At 33.5% G+C, this 10,832-nt stretch overlaps 1 protein-coding gene across 1 annotated transcript; it reads right to left on the bottom strand.

The window, feature by feature from the left end:
* Nucleotides 1-746: 746 nt before the first annotated feature.
* Nucleotides 747-7,579, bottom strand: LOC100807245 (probable serine/threonine-protein kinase abkC). The gene is made up of 5 exons (XM_003529240.5): nucleotides 7,318-7,579; nucleotides 3,702-5,043; nucleotides 1,899-2,156; nucleotides 1,557-1,712; nucleotides 747-1,158 (listed from the first exon to the last, which is right to left on the bottom strand). Exons 2-5 carry the CDS (start codon nucleotides 5,034-5,036, stop codon nucleotides 1,039-1,041), a joined length of 1,869 nt encoding a protein of 622 aa, XP_003529288.3. The 5' UTR covers nucleotides 5,037-5,043; nucleotides 7,318-7,579; the 3' UTR covers nucleotides 747-1,038.
* Between the last annotated feature and the right edge of the window lie 3,253 nt (nucleotides 7,580-10,832).

Consider the following 10,832-nt stretch of genomic DNA (forward strand, 5'->3'; position numbering starts at 1 on the left):
TCCATGATCCAGACATCCGTTTAACTTTGTTTATTAACATTTTGAAATGCTATATACGGTGGAATTGATATTCGTGTATTATCATACAAAACTGTAGATGGTTCAGTTGTCTCCATCTTCCATAAAGTTTGATTGGCATATGTGGTCATCAGTAGTAGTGTAGGGTTAAGCATTTGAAACCAGTTCGAAATCAGGTGGATCAATGTGTTGGCCCTAGCTCCAAATTTTCCAAGTACCACACTAGCTGAGTAGCTGTCGACATATTTTTTCACAACTTGGTGGATATATCAAGTACATGCGATCTTTATCAACTGTTAACGCTACCAATGTTGTATTTAAGTTGAATCATGAACATAATATCTAACATTTTTCATATATTGTAAAGCTGTCCATCCATTAGATTGTCCCCAGAATTGACTGTGGTACTGAACACACTTTCACTTCTTCAGTAAATGAGTTTGACATTGGGAACTTTTCCTTTCTAGCGACACTGGTTTATGACCTACATGTTTGAAACTTTTTTTTAAAAAAAATAAGATAAAATAAAAAGGGGGAAAAAATAAAGAAAAATTATGTTTGATCTAAATTATAACAGAATAAGATTTCCTGTGACTTCTGTTTAATTACCGTACTCTAGACGTTTTAAATTTTCTTATTCTTACGTGAATACAGTAGATAATATAGTCAATAGACAATAGTATCCCAAGGGTAAATAACTGACTCTGGTTTTACCTCGGAATGTGTAGTTAAATAAATCTCAAGATTTCGACATTATCAAACGGAGACTTCCGTTCCAACTAGTACAGTATAGTGGGTACAAAATTGACTGCTTTATTAAGCTTTTCTCGTAAACTGTGATGCTCAAGCACACAGTAATAACTGCTGGAAATTGACAAAGATGAATAAGGGGATAACCTTCCCAAAAGAAGGCAAGCAAAAAATAAAAGGGCAAATTTGGTAGTGCCCATTAGTACAAATCCTGTTTCAGGTTTTGGTCAAAAATTATTTTTAAGAGCCTCAACAAGGAAACCCCTCCTCTCAAGGGGCCATGAGCCCATCAATTGTGTAGGAAAGAGACTTAGCCCAATCAGCTCTAAGCAGTAATGTCTGCAGAGTATTCATCACATCATACCCAGGATCAAGCTTGCGCTGCCAACCCTACAAATCACATATTTACCAATATTAACATCAGCTATTTGAAATAGTAAAGGGCATAGCAAAATAGATAATTGGCAAGACCATGTGGTGAACGTGAAAAGGATACGATTTAAGTGCATGTTTAGATGAGTGTTGATAAAATTGATTTTGAATAGAATCAAGTTATGAGTAAAATCCAATATTAATTTTCTGATCCAACGCAAAAATTACTCAGTTATTTCAACTCAAAATTAATTTTAAAATTTTCTCCAACATGAAGCCAAAACATGTGAAAACAATTTTGGACCAAAAATCAATTCTTCAACACAAAAACACACTAAATCTAATTTATGCTCTGATCGGTGTTTTCTATGCATGCGACTCACAAACTTTTACAGTGGTATATCACAAAGAATTACCTCAAGAACCAAGGTGGTCACCAAGACAGTACAAACATTGCCATCAACGTTAACTTTATGACGCCTAACTTTCTCAAGCAATTGCTCCATGCACTCGGCAGGATGGACCAGGTCACCTTCTGGAGTGCCCCAAAAAGTAAACGCCTCTTCCATCTCCTGCTAGAAACAACGAGCAAACCCAATGTGTAAAATGGCACAGAATCATAACCAAACTCGGTGGTTCGGGACTCAATTGTCATAAAATGAAATGTTCCATATGCAGTGTTAATCAATCAAAAACCTCTACATGACAAATTAATTTTGAATCAACCACGAACAACAATTGCAAGCTAAATAAATTACCTCAACAAAGGCCTTCGGATTTGGACAGTTCTGTTGCTTTGATAACTTGAGTGTGCACTCTGCAGCTGTCCGACCATCTCGATGGGCAACAGCTTTGAAAAATTCCAATAAATTTACCCGATCACTGCCAGAGAGTTCAGCAGTCATGCCTACATCAAGGAAAATTACATGTGGCTTTGATTTGAAAAGCCGTTTGTGAGGCTTGTTCCGTACAAGAATATTTCCAGGATGCATGTCTGCATGAATGAAGTTGTCCACCTGAAAGAAGATATCTCAATATCTTAGAAGGTAAAACATTATGGTGTTAAAGTTCAAAGCTATTGAAAGATCCCAGGCTTCTTTGCATTCATAATAAAATATAGGATGTAAACATACTGAGGGTAAATTGCCCTTTATTTCCCATAATTTAAGATTCTCAGTTTATCCCCTTAAAACATTTTTGTGTCATTATATAGCTGATGTTTGAGTCACAGTGAAAAATATTAATTTCTGTCAACAAATTAGCTACAATTTTAGGCTCATTAACCTCCGTTAAACTCAACCAAAACATTAGAAGGGTAGTTGAGAGTGTGTTAAAGTACAAGGGGAGAAAAGTGTAATTAAATAATAAATCAAACAAGTGCAGTCAAAAAGCAATAATTGCAGATAAAAAAAGATAATTTATTGCAGATAAAATTGAAAGAGTACTATTGATAGCCAACTCTCCCAAAAGTTTAAATTGTTAGCAGGGTTATCACTTATCAATACTGTACTTTTGCAGCGGTACATGGTGGAGCAGTCATCGGCGGCCACAAGCATGTATATCAGTGCATTTTTCACTTGCCGGTGTCACAGTTGTTTTTGCAGCCAAGAAAGCATGGTTTTGCAGCACTGTAGCGCTGCTAACAGAGGATATCTGAAATCTCATTTTTGCCCTCAAAACTGCATTGTTTTTAGGATTTTTAGGACCTTTTGGATGGAATTGATGTATCACAGGATATAGTATGAATTAACAGGTGGAAACTACAAATATCACAGAATTAACACCTTCAAATTATGTATCACAGGATCAGCTTATCAAGTCTAAAGTGCAAGGTGGACAACAACCACATTGGGAATTGAGAGATACTAATTTCAAAGAGTTAACAAAAAAATTGAATATTCCACAATTTTATAGTATGAAATGTATAGGACAAATATAAATATAAGTATCCTCTAATAACAGTAGTTGGATATTAAATATTGTTATATTATGGCTATGTTTGGCAAAACTAAATAAAAAACTAGCAGGAAGCTGGAAAGCTAGCTGGTAGCTGAAAAGTTAGATTATTAAAGTATTAGTGTTTATTAAAATTAGTTGTTGAAGTAGCTGAAAAGTGTAAAATGACGTAAAAAAATAATAAAAAATCATGATTTATTTAAAAAATGATAACTAGAAAATTGGATAAATATATTAAGGATAACAATAAAAAAAATTAGAAGCTAACTGAAATGACTTGCCAAACATAGCCTATATTATACTATACAAATATAAGGACATTAACATTACAAATAAATTTCAGTTTGATCAAACACACTTGGTAAAGTAAAAAATAAATAAAAAATGAATTCTTGCCCCCACTAAGTCTAGAGTCTCCTAATCTCTCTCTCTCTCCCTCTCTCTGACACACACTCACACTCACATGTCAGGACATATCAGTAGTCAATCATGATTACCCTTCATGACGAATAACAAACCAATGCCAAAAATAAGCCTAAAAATGTTTCTAGCATCAGCTGCAAGATATATAAACAAAAAAAAGCTGTTAATGAAAGACATTTTACCAGAAGCATCTTCAAAAGTGCATTAGTACCAATGTGAGCAAGAGCACTTTTAATCCTTTCATGTCCTTGAAGTTCATCTACATAATGTGATACACTTTCTCCATTTTCATAGGTTTCCACCAAAACTGCAGGATGCACAAGTGGATAGACAGGCTTAGGAAAAGAGACATCCCTCGATCGACGGAAATTGTAAATGAAGCGGCTCAAATGAGCAGCTTCCCTTGCAAGGTCAACTTGAGACATCATGAAAACTGCAAACTGTTGAACACTTTCATCCAACCTTAACCAATTAAGTGCATGTATGAACTTTGAAGATTTTGCCACCAAATTTATAATAGCAAAATCCCTTCTGATAGATTCTCCCACACCAGGATGTCTAACCTTCACTGCAACCACCAGGGGCTTTGCTTGCTGACCAGGGTAACGATATTTTAAAGAAGCACGATGCACTTGTGCAATACTTCCAGATGCAACAGGCACTTCTTCAAAATTCTCAAAAATTTCAGAAATTTTTCGCCCAAATGCTCTTTCTATAGTTTTCTTTGTGTAGCTAAAACTATGTTGAGGAGCTTTCGTCTGAAGTTCGGCAAGCTTAGTACATAGATCTTGAGGAAACAGATCAGGCCGGGTAGCAGCCCACTGACCCCATTTTATGAATGCTGGACCTGCTTTTTCTAGTGTGCAATGAACAACTGATAGCCACATTTTCCTGAACTCTGGTCCAAAATAATCTGCAAGTGGCGCCATCAGTATGCTTGGAGAGAATAATATGGCCAGATAGATAGCTCTCGCTAACAAGACAAGGCTTTCCACTACAATGAATACAAATGCAAACATGTAACCATACCCATCTTGTGCATGCATATACAAAGCATTCTGAGATGGGTAAAATTCTGTGTCTGCCCCATTTGGCTGAGCCAATGCTAGCTTTCCACTAGCAAATGCCAAAAAACCAGGAACCAGCAAATAAGAACGAGTCAAAGCCAGGCTCACTGCTTGAGCAATCATATTTATGGAGGTAAATCCATTATAACCATTGGAAGAGTATTTTTTGTACAGAAACTTCCAAGCTATTCGACAATTATATGCTGCTACATTACTAGCCGAAATTACAGAGAAGTTTCTAAAAGAACAGCCTTTGTGAAAGTTTTCTCTTGTCCAGTGCCACAAGAATGAACTACGTCCTTCACTTGGAAACTTATATTGCATGTACATCTTGCAGTGCTTAATATTTGGTCCAACTGAGTTAAAGGCCTCATTTCTACTCGCTTCCAAATATCTTCTTCCATGGGTTCTGAGAATAGATTGGGCAACTTTCCCTACGTTTCCAAGCATCAAATATCTGCAAACAAATATCATGTCAATCAGAACACTGTTGATAAGCAAACAATAGTTTCTTCTATATTCTTCTATAAACAAAAGCCATATGTATTGACATGCATTTAAATTTAATTCTATACTAGTATGCTATATTTTAATTTTAAGCATCAAGTTATTCAAAACACACTAGATACAGAAAATAAATGTCCTCCACTACTCACTGTAGAGTGGTTTATTATGTTTCAATCTCAATTTTGTCCACCAAACTAGGAGAACATCACTAGTTATTTTGGCATATTCTAATAACAATTAAAAAAAATATTCAAAACTACATCCAGTGCTGTTATCCATATTCCTGCAACAATACTTAAAATAAACCCTCATTCTGTATTGCAGTGTCACAAATCATCACCAAACTTGTGAAATCTCTCATGAATAAACTATTTTCCCTAGCTTCAATAAAAGCTATCCAAACTTCATTATTTCCATTTATAACAAAAATACATAAAGAAAACTTGATAAATATTTGTAAGCATACGATAAGATTATTTTATCAATTAAACTGTTATTTGTCCATTTGTACACAAAGACCAAAGTGTACAAAAGACAACAATGATGGGGGCAGTAAGAAATAAGCAAGAGAAGATTTGGGGGAGGGTGAAAAGATGTGATTAAAGAGCTGCACTGTGTGGATGTGAATTTGATGGATCACTGAAGAGCTAGCACAATGTGAGGTAGCCATAATAAATCGATATCTTAAATTTTAAGCTATAGTGTATGCACAAGACTCATTTTATATCCCTAGCATGCCCCCCAATGCAAGAATCCATATGGGCCAAATGCAGAGAATTCACAAGGCCGATCTACCTTGTGCTGAAATTAAACTCTAATTACAAGAACAAGGACCCACAACTATCAAATTCCTGAACACTTAGTCATGGTTTAATCAATTTACTTTGGGTCACAATTATCTTCCTGACAATCAAATAAGTTTTTTTTTTTTTTAATAAGTAATCTTAGCAAACTAGTCTCCTTACTGAATTGATGACCAATCCAAAGTTTACAACTATGATATTAGCCTTTTTTCTGAAAATTTACAAGTGATAAATCTAGGGCAATTTGAAGACACAGAAACACAAAGAGTAATGCTGCAATAGAAAAAAAATAGACATAAAATATGAAATCAATGGGTTTGGAGCAACTAGTTTATGTATCACTAAGTTTCCTTGAAGGATTTCCATATAATTATAAGCTTTAAATAATATATATAAATAGTCCTATATTGCCTATCCTACATTAGCTACCATGCATTATGATTTGTGGGCACTTGATTAGATATTTCCCTTAGAAGGTAATATAATTGTTGTGTCTTATTGCTTTTCCTTTGAAGCAACTAGCAAGTCATAGATGGTGGAAAATAGACTTAGGTGGTTTGGGCATGTAGAGAGAAGATTGGTAGACTCTGTAGTGAGGAGAGTAGACCAGATGGAGAGAAGGCAAACAATTCGAGGCAGAGGAAGACCCAAAAAGACTATAAGAGAGGTTATAAAAAAGGATCTCGAACTTAATGATTTGGATAGAAGTATGGTACTTGATAGAACATTATGACGGAAGTTGATCCATGTAGCCGACCCCACCTAGTGGGATAAGGCGTTGTTGTTGTTGTTGTTGTATCGATGCCATGCACACAACCCCAAATAAGCAGAAACACAGTTTATGGGGCTAGAAGAGACACACCCCTTAACTGGAAGGAGAAGAAGTTGAGAAGCTTTATTTTCATTCAGTACTTTATTGCAAGTGACAAGTGAGCCAGGGGAGCTCAGTAGTTGCACACTTCCACGTAAAAGGGGATGATGGAAAGAATTAACAACAGCACAAGACAATAACAAGTGAAGGAATGAAAACCAGCAGGTTGTGGCTTCCTTGAAGCTACCAAAAGGAAAACTTGGAAGTTGACAAGGCAAAGTGGGGGGAGCTATAAATTGATGCACTAAATCTTAACCTCTCTAAGATACTTAGTCAAAAAAAGCAAACAAGGATAGCAATTAATTAAAGAAATTCCATTAATCAAAGCATTCAACAAAGGCCAAATCCACCCCAAATTTCTTGGAAATTCAATGGTTCATACTCTAAAAATGCGTTTTTATTCTCCTCATCAAAGACCCCAAGTCGTCACTATTCCATAAAAGCAATAAAAATTCCTCCTTTAACTAAGGAAACACATGATCCGTTACTAATTATGAAGCATGCTTAATGGGTCGTAAAAATTCAAACAGAAATAGAATATGAGAAGAACCTGAAAGGGAAGCACGGAAGAACATGCTAGTTTGGTGGCGGCGGTCAAAGCGAGACAGTGGAATTGGAAGGATCTGAGGGGATGGATCATACAAGAGTTGGCGCGATTATTGTCACTGAGGCGGCAATAACGAGCACAAACCCTAAACGATCATGCCCCAAAATTTCAAGAGCTATTGCATATATTTTATTGATTGTATTGATATCTTATGTCCAATTATAATTTGATTTGGTGTACACAATTTGGTGTTGTGTTTCTTTTCGATCCACATAATGGTCTTGAAAGTCGTAATCGTAACGGTAAATCAACCATGTTACATTAATTTTATATTATCTTACAAAATATTTTAGGCTTAAATATCTTTTTACTTTTTATAATTTAAAGTTTCTTTTTATTGTAAAATTAGTTTTTTACTTTTAGTTGTTTTAAATTATATTTTTTTCCTTCGAATATTTTAAATTATATTTTTTTCATTATTCAAAATGATATTTAAAATATTTTAAGAACTAAAATCAAAATAAACACAATTTACAAGAACTAAAAGTAAAAAAATTTACAAAAACAAAAATATAAAAAAAGTGTTAAAATGCAAGAAGTAACAAAATATTTAAACTAACTTTTTAGTACAATACTCCCATCCTCTTTTTGTTATAATCGAAAAGAAAAAATAATTCTCAAAATATAATTATTATTTTAGTTTTTTAGTATAATTAATTATTATTTTTATATACATTTTTTATAATATTAGTGATGAACAATAAAAATTAAAAATGAATTAGTAATTGTACTTGTATAACGATAAACAAGTGACTTTCTTACTTGCTTATATCTTTGGAGTAGTCTTTCTTCTTCTCCAATAGTATTTGACAAGTCGGAGGGTGAGATACTTGCAATAGGCACTCCAACGCTTAAGTAAGGCATCGGCCAAAAGCAATAAATGAGAATCAACAATGGTTTATCTCAATATTCATGTAGTTATTGGACCTGTGGGCTTTTTCCCAATATTACCTCTTTAGGTAATGTATCTATAATTATCATTAAGGAGTTGATTTCATCCCTAATGGTTATTTATCGATTGATCTGGTAAGTCTTTCCTCTAAGTAAACAATTATAGGCATGATAAGAGTATCTGGTATTCGGCCATGCTGAGTGCTTTCATTAGTAAACTAAGTGATTGGATACTCAGTTGGGCCGAGTACATGAGTACTCGTATGGATAGTGAAATATGTCTAAAGGACTGAGTACTTGGGTACTCAATTGAGGCAAGTACATGAGTACCCTTGTGGGCATTGAAGTATGCCTAAGGGAATGAGTACTTGGGTACTCGATTGGGCAGAATACACAAGTACCCTTGTAGGGCATTGGAGTATGCTAAAGGGAATCAGTACTCGGATACTCGACTAGGGCGAGTACGTCAATACTCTTATGGGCATTGGAATATGTTCAAGGGATTGAGTATTCGTGTATCCAACTAGAGTGAGTACTCTTATGGGCTTTGGAATACGCCTAAAGGATTAAGTGCTCGGGTACTCAGCTGGACCAAGTACGTGAGGTGTACTTCAATATCTTAAAGGTGTTAGGGGTACATGTGGGTATTCAGATTAACCGAATACTTGTAAGGTATATTAATAATAAAGTTAATATTGTAAAAAAAATATTTTTTTATTAATTTATTAATTTTTTTTATTTTGTGTAAAAAAAACTTTTGGATAGCAATTGTAATGGAAAAATATGAAGTACTTTTTTAGAAAGTATTAAACGAGAACACAAATATATTAAATTTAAAGTCTTTAAAATATATAAAGAAAACATTTTATATTGTCTAAAACATAAATAGAATGTTAATTTATTATTGGGAAACATGTTGGAGGTTCACATTCAATCTCTCTATTGTGTAGTTTTCTCATTCTTCTATTGAATTTGTCCAACCAATCTCATTTTCTTCTATAGGGTTCTTCCATGGTCAGCTTAGTAAAAAATTGAGATATTTCCTTTTACTTTAAAGAAATGAGTGGTAAGTGAGGTCTTTTAGTCAAACATGGGTGGCATTTTTTACTTTAAAAACTAATAAAAAATGTTCATAAGTCAAAAGCTTAAGCTTTAGTTGTTTTATCCTTGGGTCGACCCTAATTCTCTAAAGTAGTATAGTTTTCATTTATCAAAATCTCTTAAGCAACATTGCTTGCTACTATCATATTCTCCCAAACATTTGACATGTTCACTTCCTCAAAAAAATATGTACTCCAATATGATTCGTAACGGATACTTTGTACACATTGAGACTCTATTAAACAAATTCAAACTTTGTTCAAACAAATTTTATGACAGAATAAAAATATACTTTTGTTGTGTTATGTTTAAGGTACGTAATATAACGAAAATATATTTTATTGTACATACTATATAATGAAAACATGTTTCCATTTGATCAATGACAACAACAAAAAAAATACAACATCTTATCCATATGGAGAAGGAGGATTGTGAACAATAGAGACATGAAGAAGTGAGTGATGTGCAACTCTATGACCTATGGTGCAGGGTGATGAACACAAAAGTGAAGGAGAAGGAAGGGGCAAGTGTAGTGCAGTGTTGTGCCTTGTGCAAAAGTGAAAGAGAATAATGGAAAAGAAAGAGTGTAATGCAAAAGTAAGGTGGAATAGGTGAAGTGGAAGGAGGGTTGTGGGGAAGGGAGAGGTATAATAGGAATTAGCTTAAAAACAAAAGTACCAAAGAGGTTCAACAAAGTTGGTAGATGTTTGAGTTTCTTAAGCATGCTAACAAATATTCGATTTCTTAGTCATACGTATGGAGAAGACTTTATTGGGATAAAAAAAAACTCACTTTGGTGATCTCTACATTTTGATGGTTAGTCCTATGATTTTCGGCCATGGGGATATCTTGTTTCCAACAAAAAAAAAAAGCTTCAAAAGAAAAGTAGGGTGTGAACTTAAAAAAGGGTGAGAATAACATTTCAATTTATAGATTTATTATTATTTTTTGTTTTCAATGAGGGTCTAAAGGCCCTAAAAAATGTTACGGAACATTATTATTATTATTATTAAAAAGATAATTTATATCATAATTAAATAATTATAAATATATAGAGAGAGAAAATATTATATCATAAGAATATTTTACATGAGTGAGAATATTGAATCTGGACCATATAATCATAACTAGGTGGTTAAGATTTAATGACATGGATTTACTTGAAAAGTCACATAACTTTTTAAGTAAAGAATAACATTAATTTCCAGTTTTAAAAAAATATATAAAAATTTATTCGAGTGTATTATGATTTCATTACGATAATATTCTTTCATTCCAAGGAGAAGAAATACCAAAATAAAAATCATAAATTGAAAAAAAATGTAATTAATATCTTTTTAATTTTTAAATTAACAAATAATTTAAAACAAATTAAAATTATTAAAGTAACAATTATTCAACCGAGGTACTTGGTCCTTATGATAATTGTCCTATGACAATGATCATAAGGTACTGAGTTTGAT

The sequence above is a fragment of the Glycine max genome, chromosome 7 (assembly GCF_000004515.6).
Source record: "Glycine max cultivar Williams 82 chromosome 7, Glycine_max_v4.0, whole genome shotgun sequence".
In the NCBI taxonomy this organism is placed as follows: domain Eukaryota; kingdom Viridiplantae; phylum Streptophyta; class Magnoliopsida; order Fabales; family Fabaceae; genus Glycine; species Glycine max.

What these genes read in the sequence shown, in the direction of transcription:
- LOC100807245 (XM_003529240.5), bottom strand. Translation starts at nt 5,036, where the DNA reads ATGCTTGGAAACGTAGGGAAAGTTGCCCAATCTATTCTCAGAACCCAT. An exon ending in CACTTTTGAAGATGCTTCTG is followed by an intron (nt 2,157 to 3,701) that starts GTAAAATGTCTT and finishes ATCTTCTTTCAG; the next exon opens with GTGGACAACTTCATTCATGC. An exon ending in ATCCGAAGGCCTTTGTTGAG is followed by an intron (nt 1,713 to 1,898) that starts GTAATTTATTTA and finishes TGTTTCTAGCAG; the next exon opens with GAGATGGAAGAGGCGTTTAC.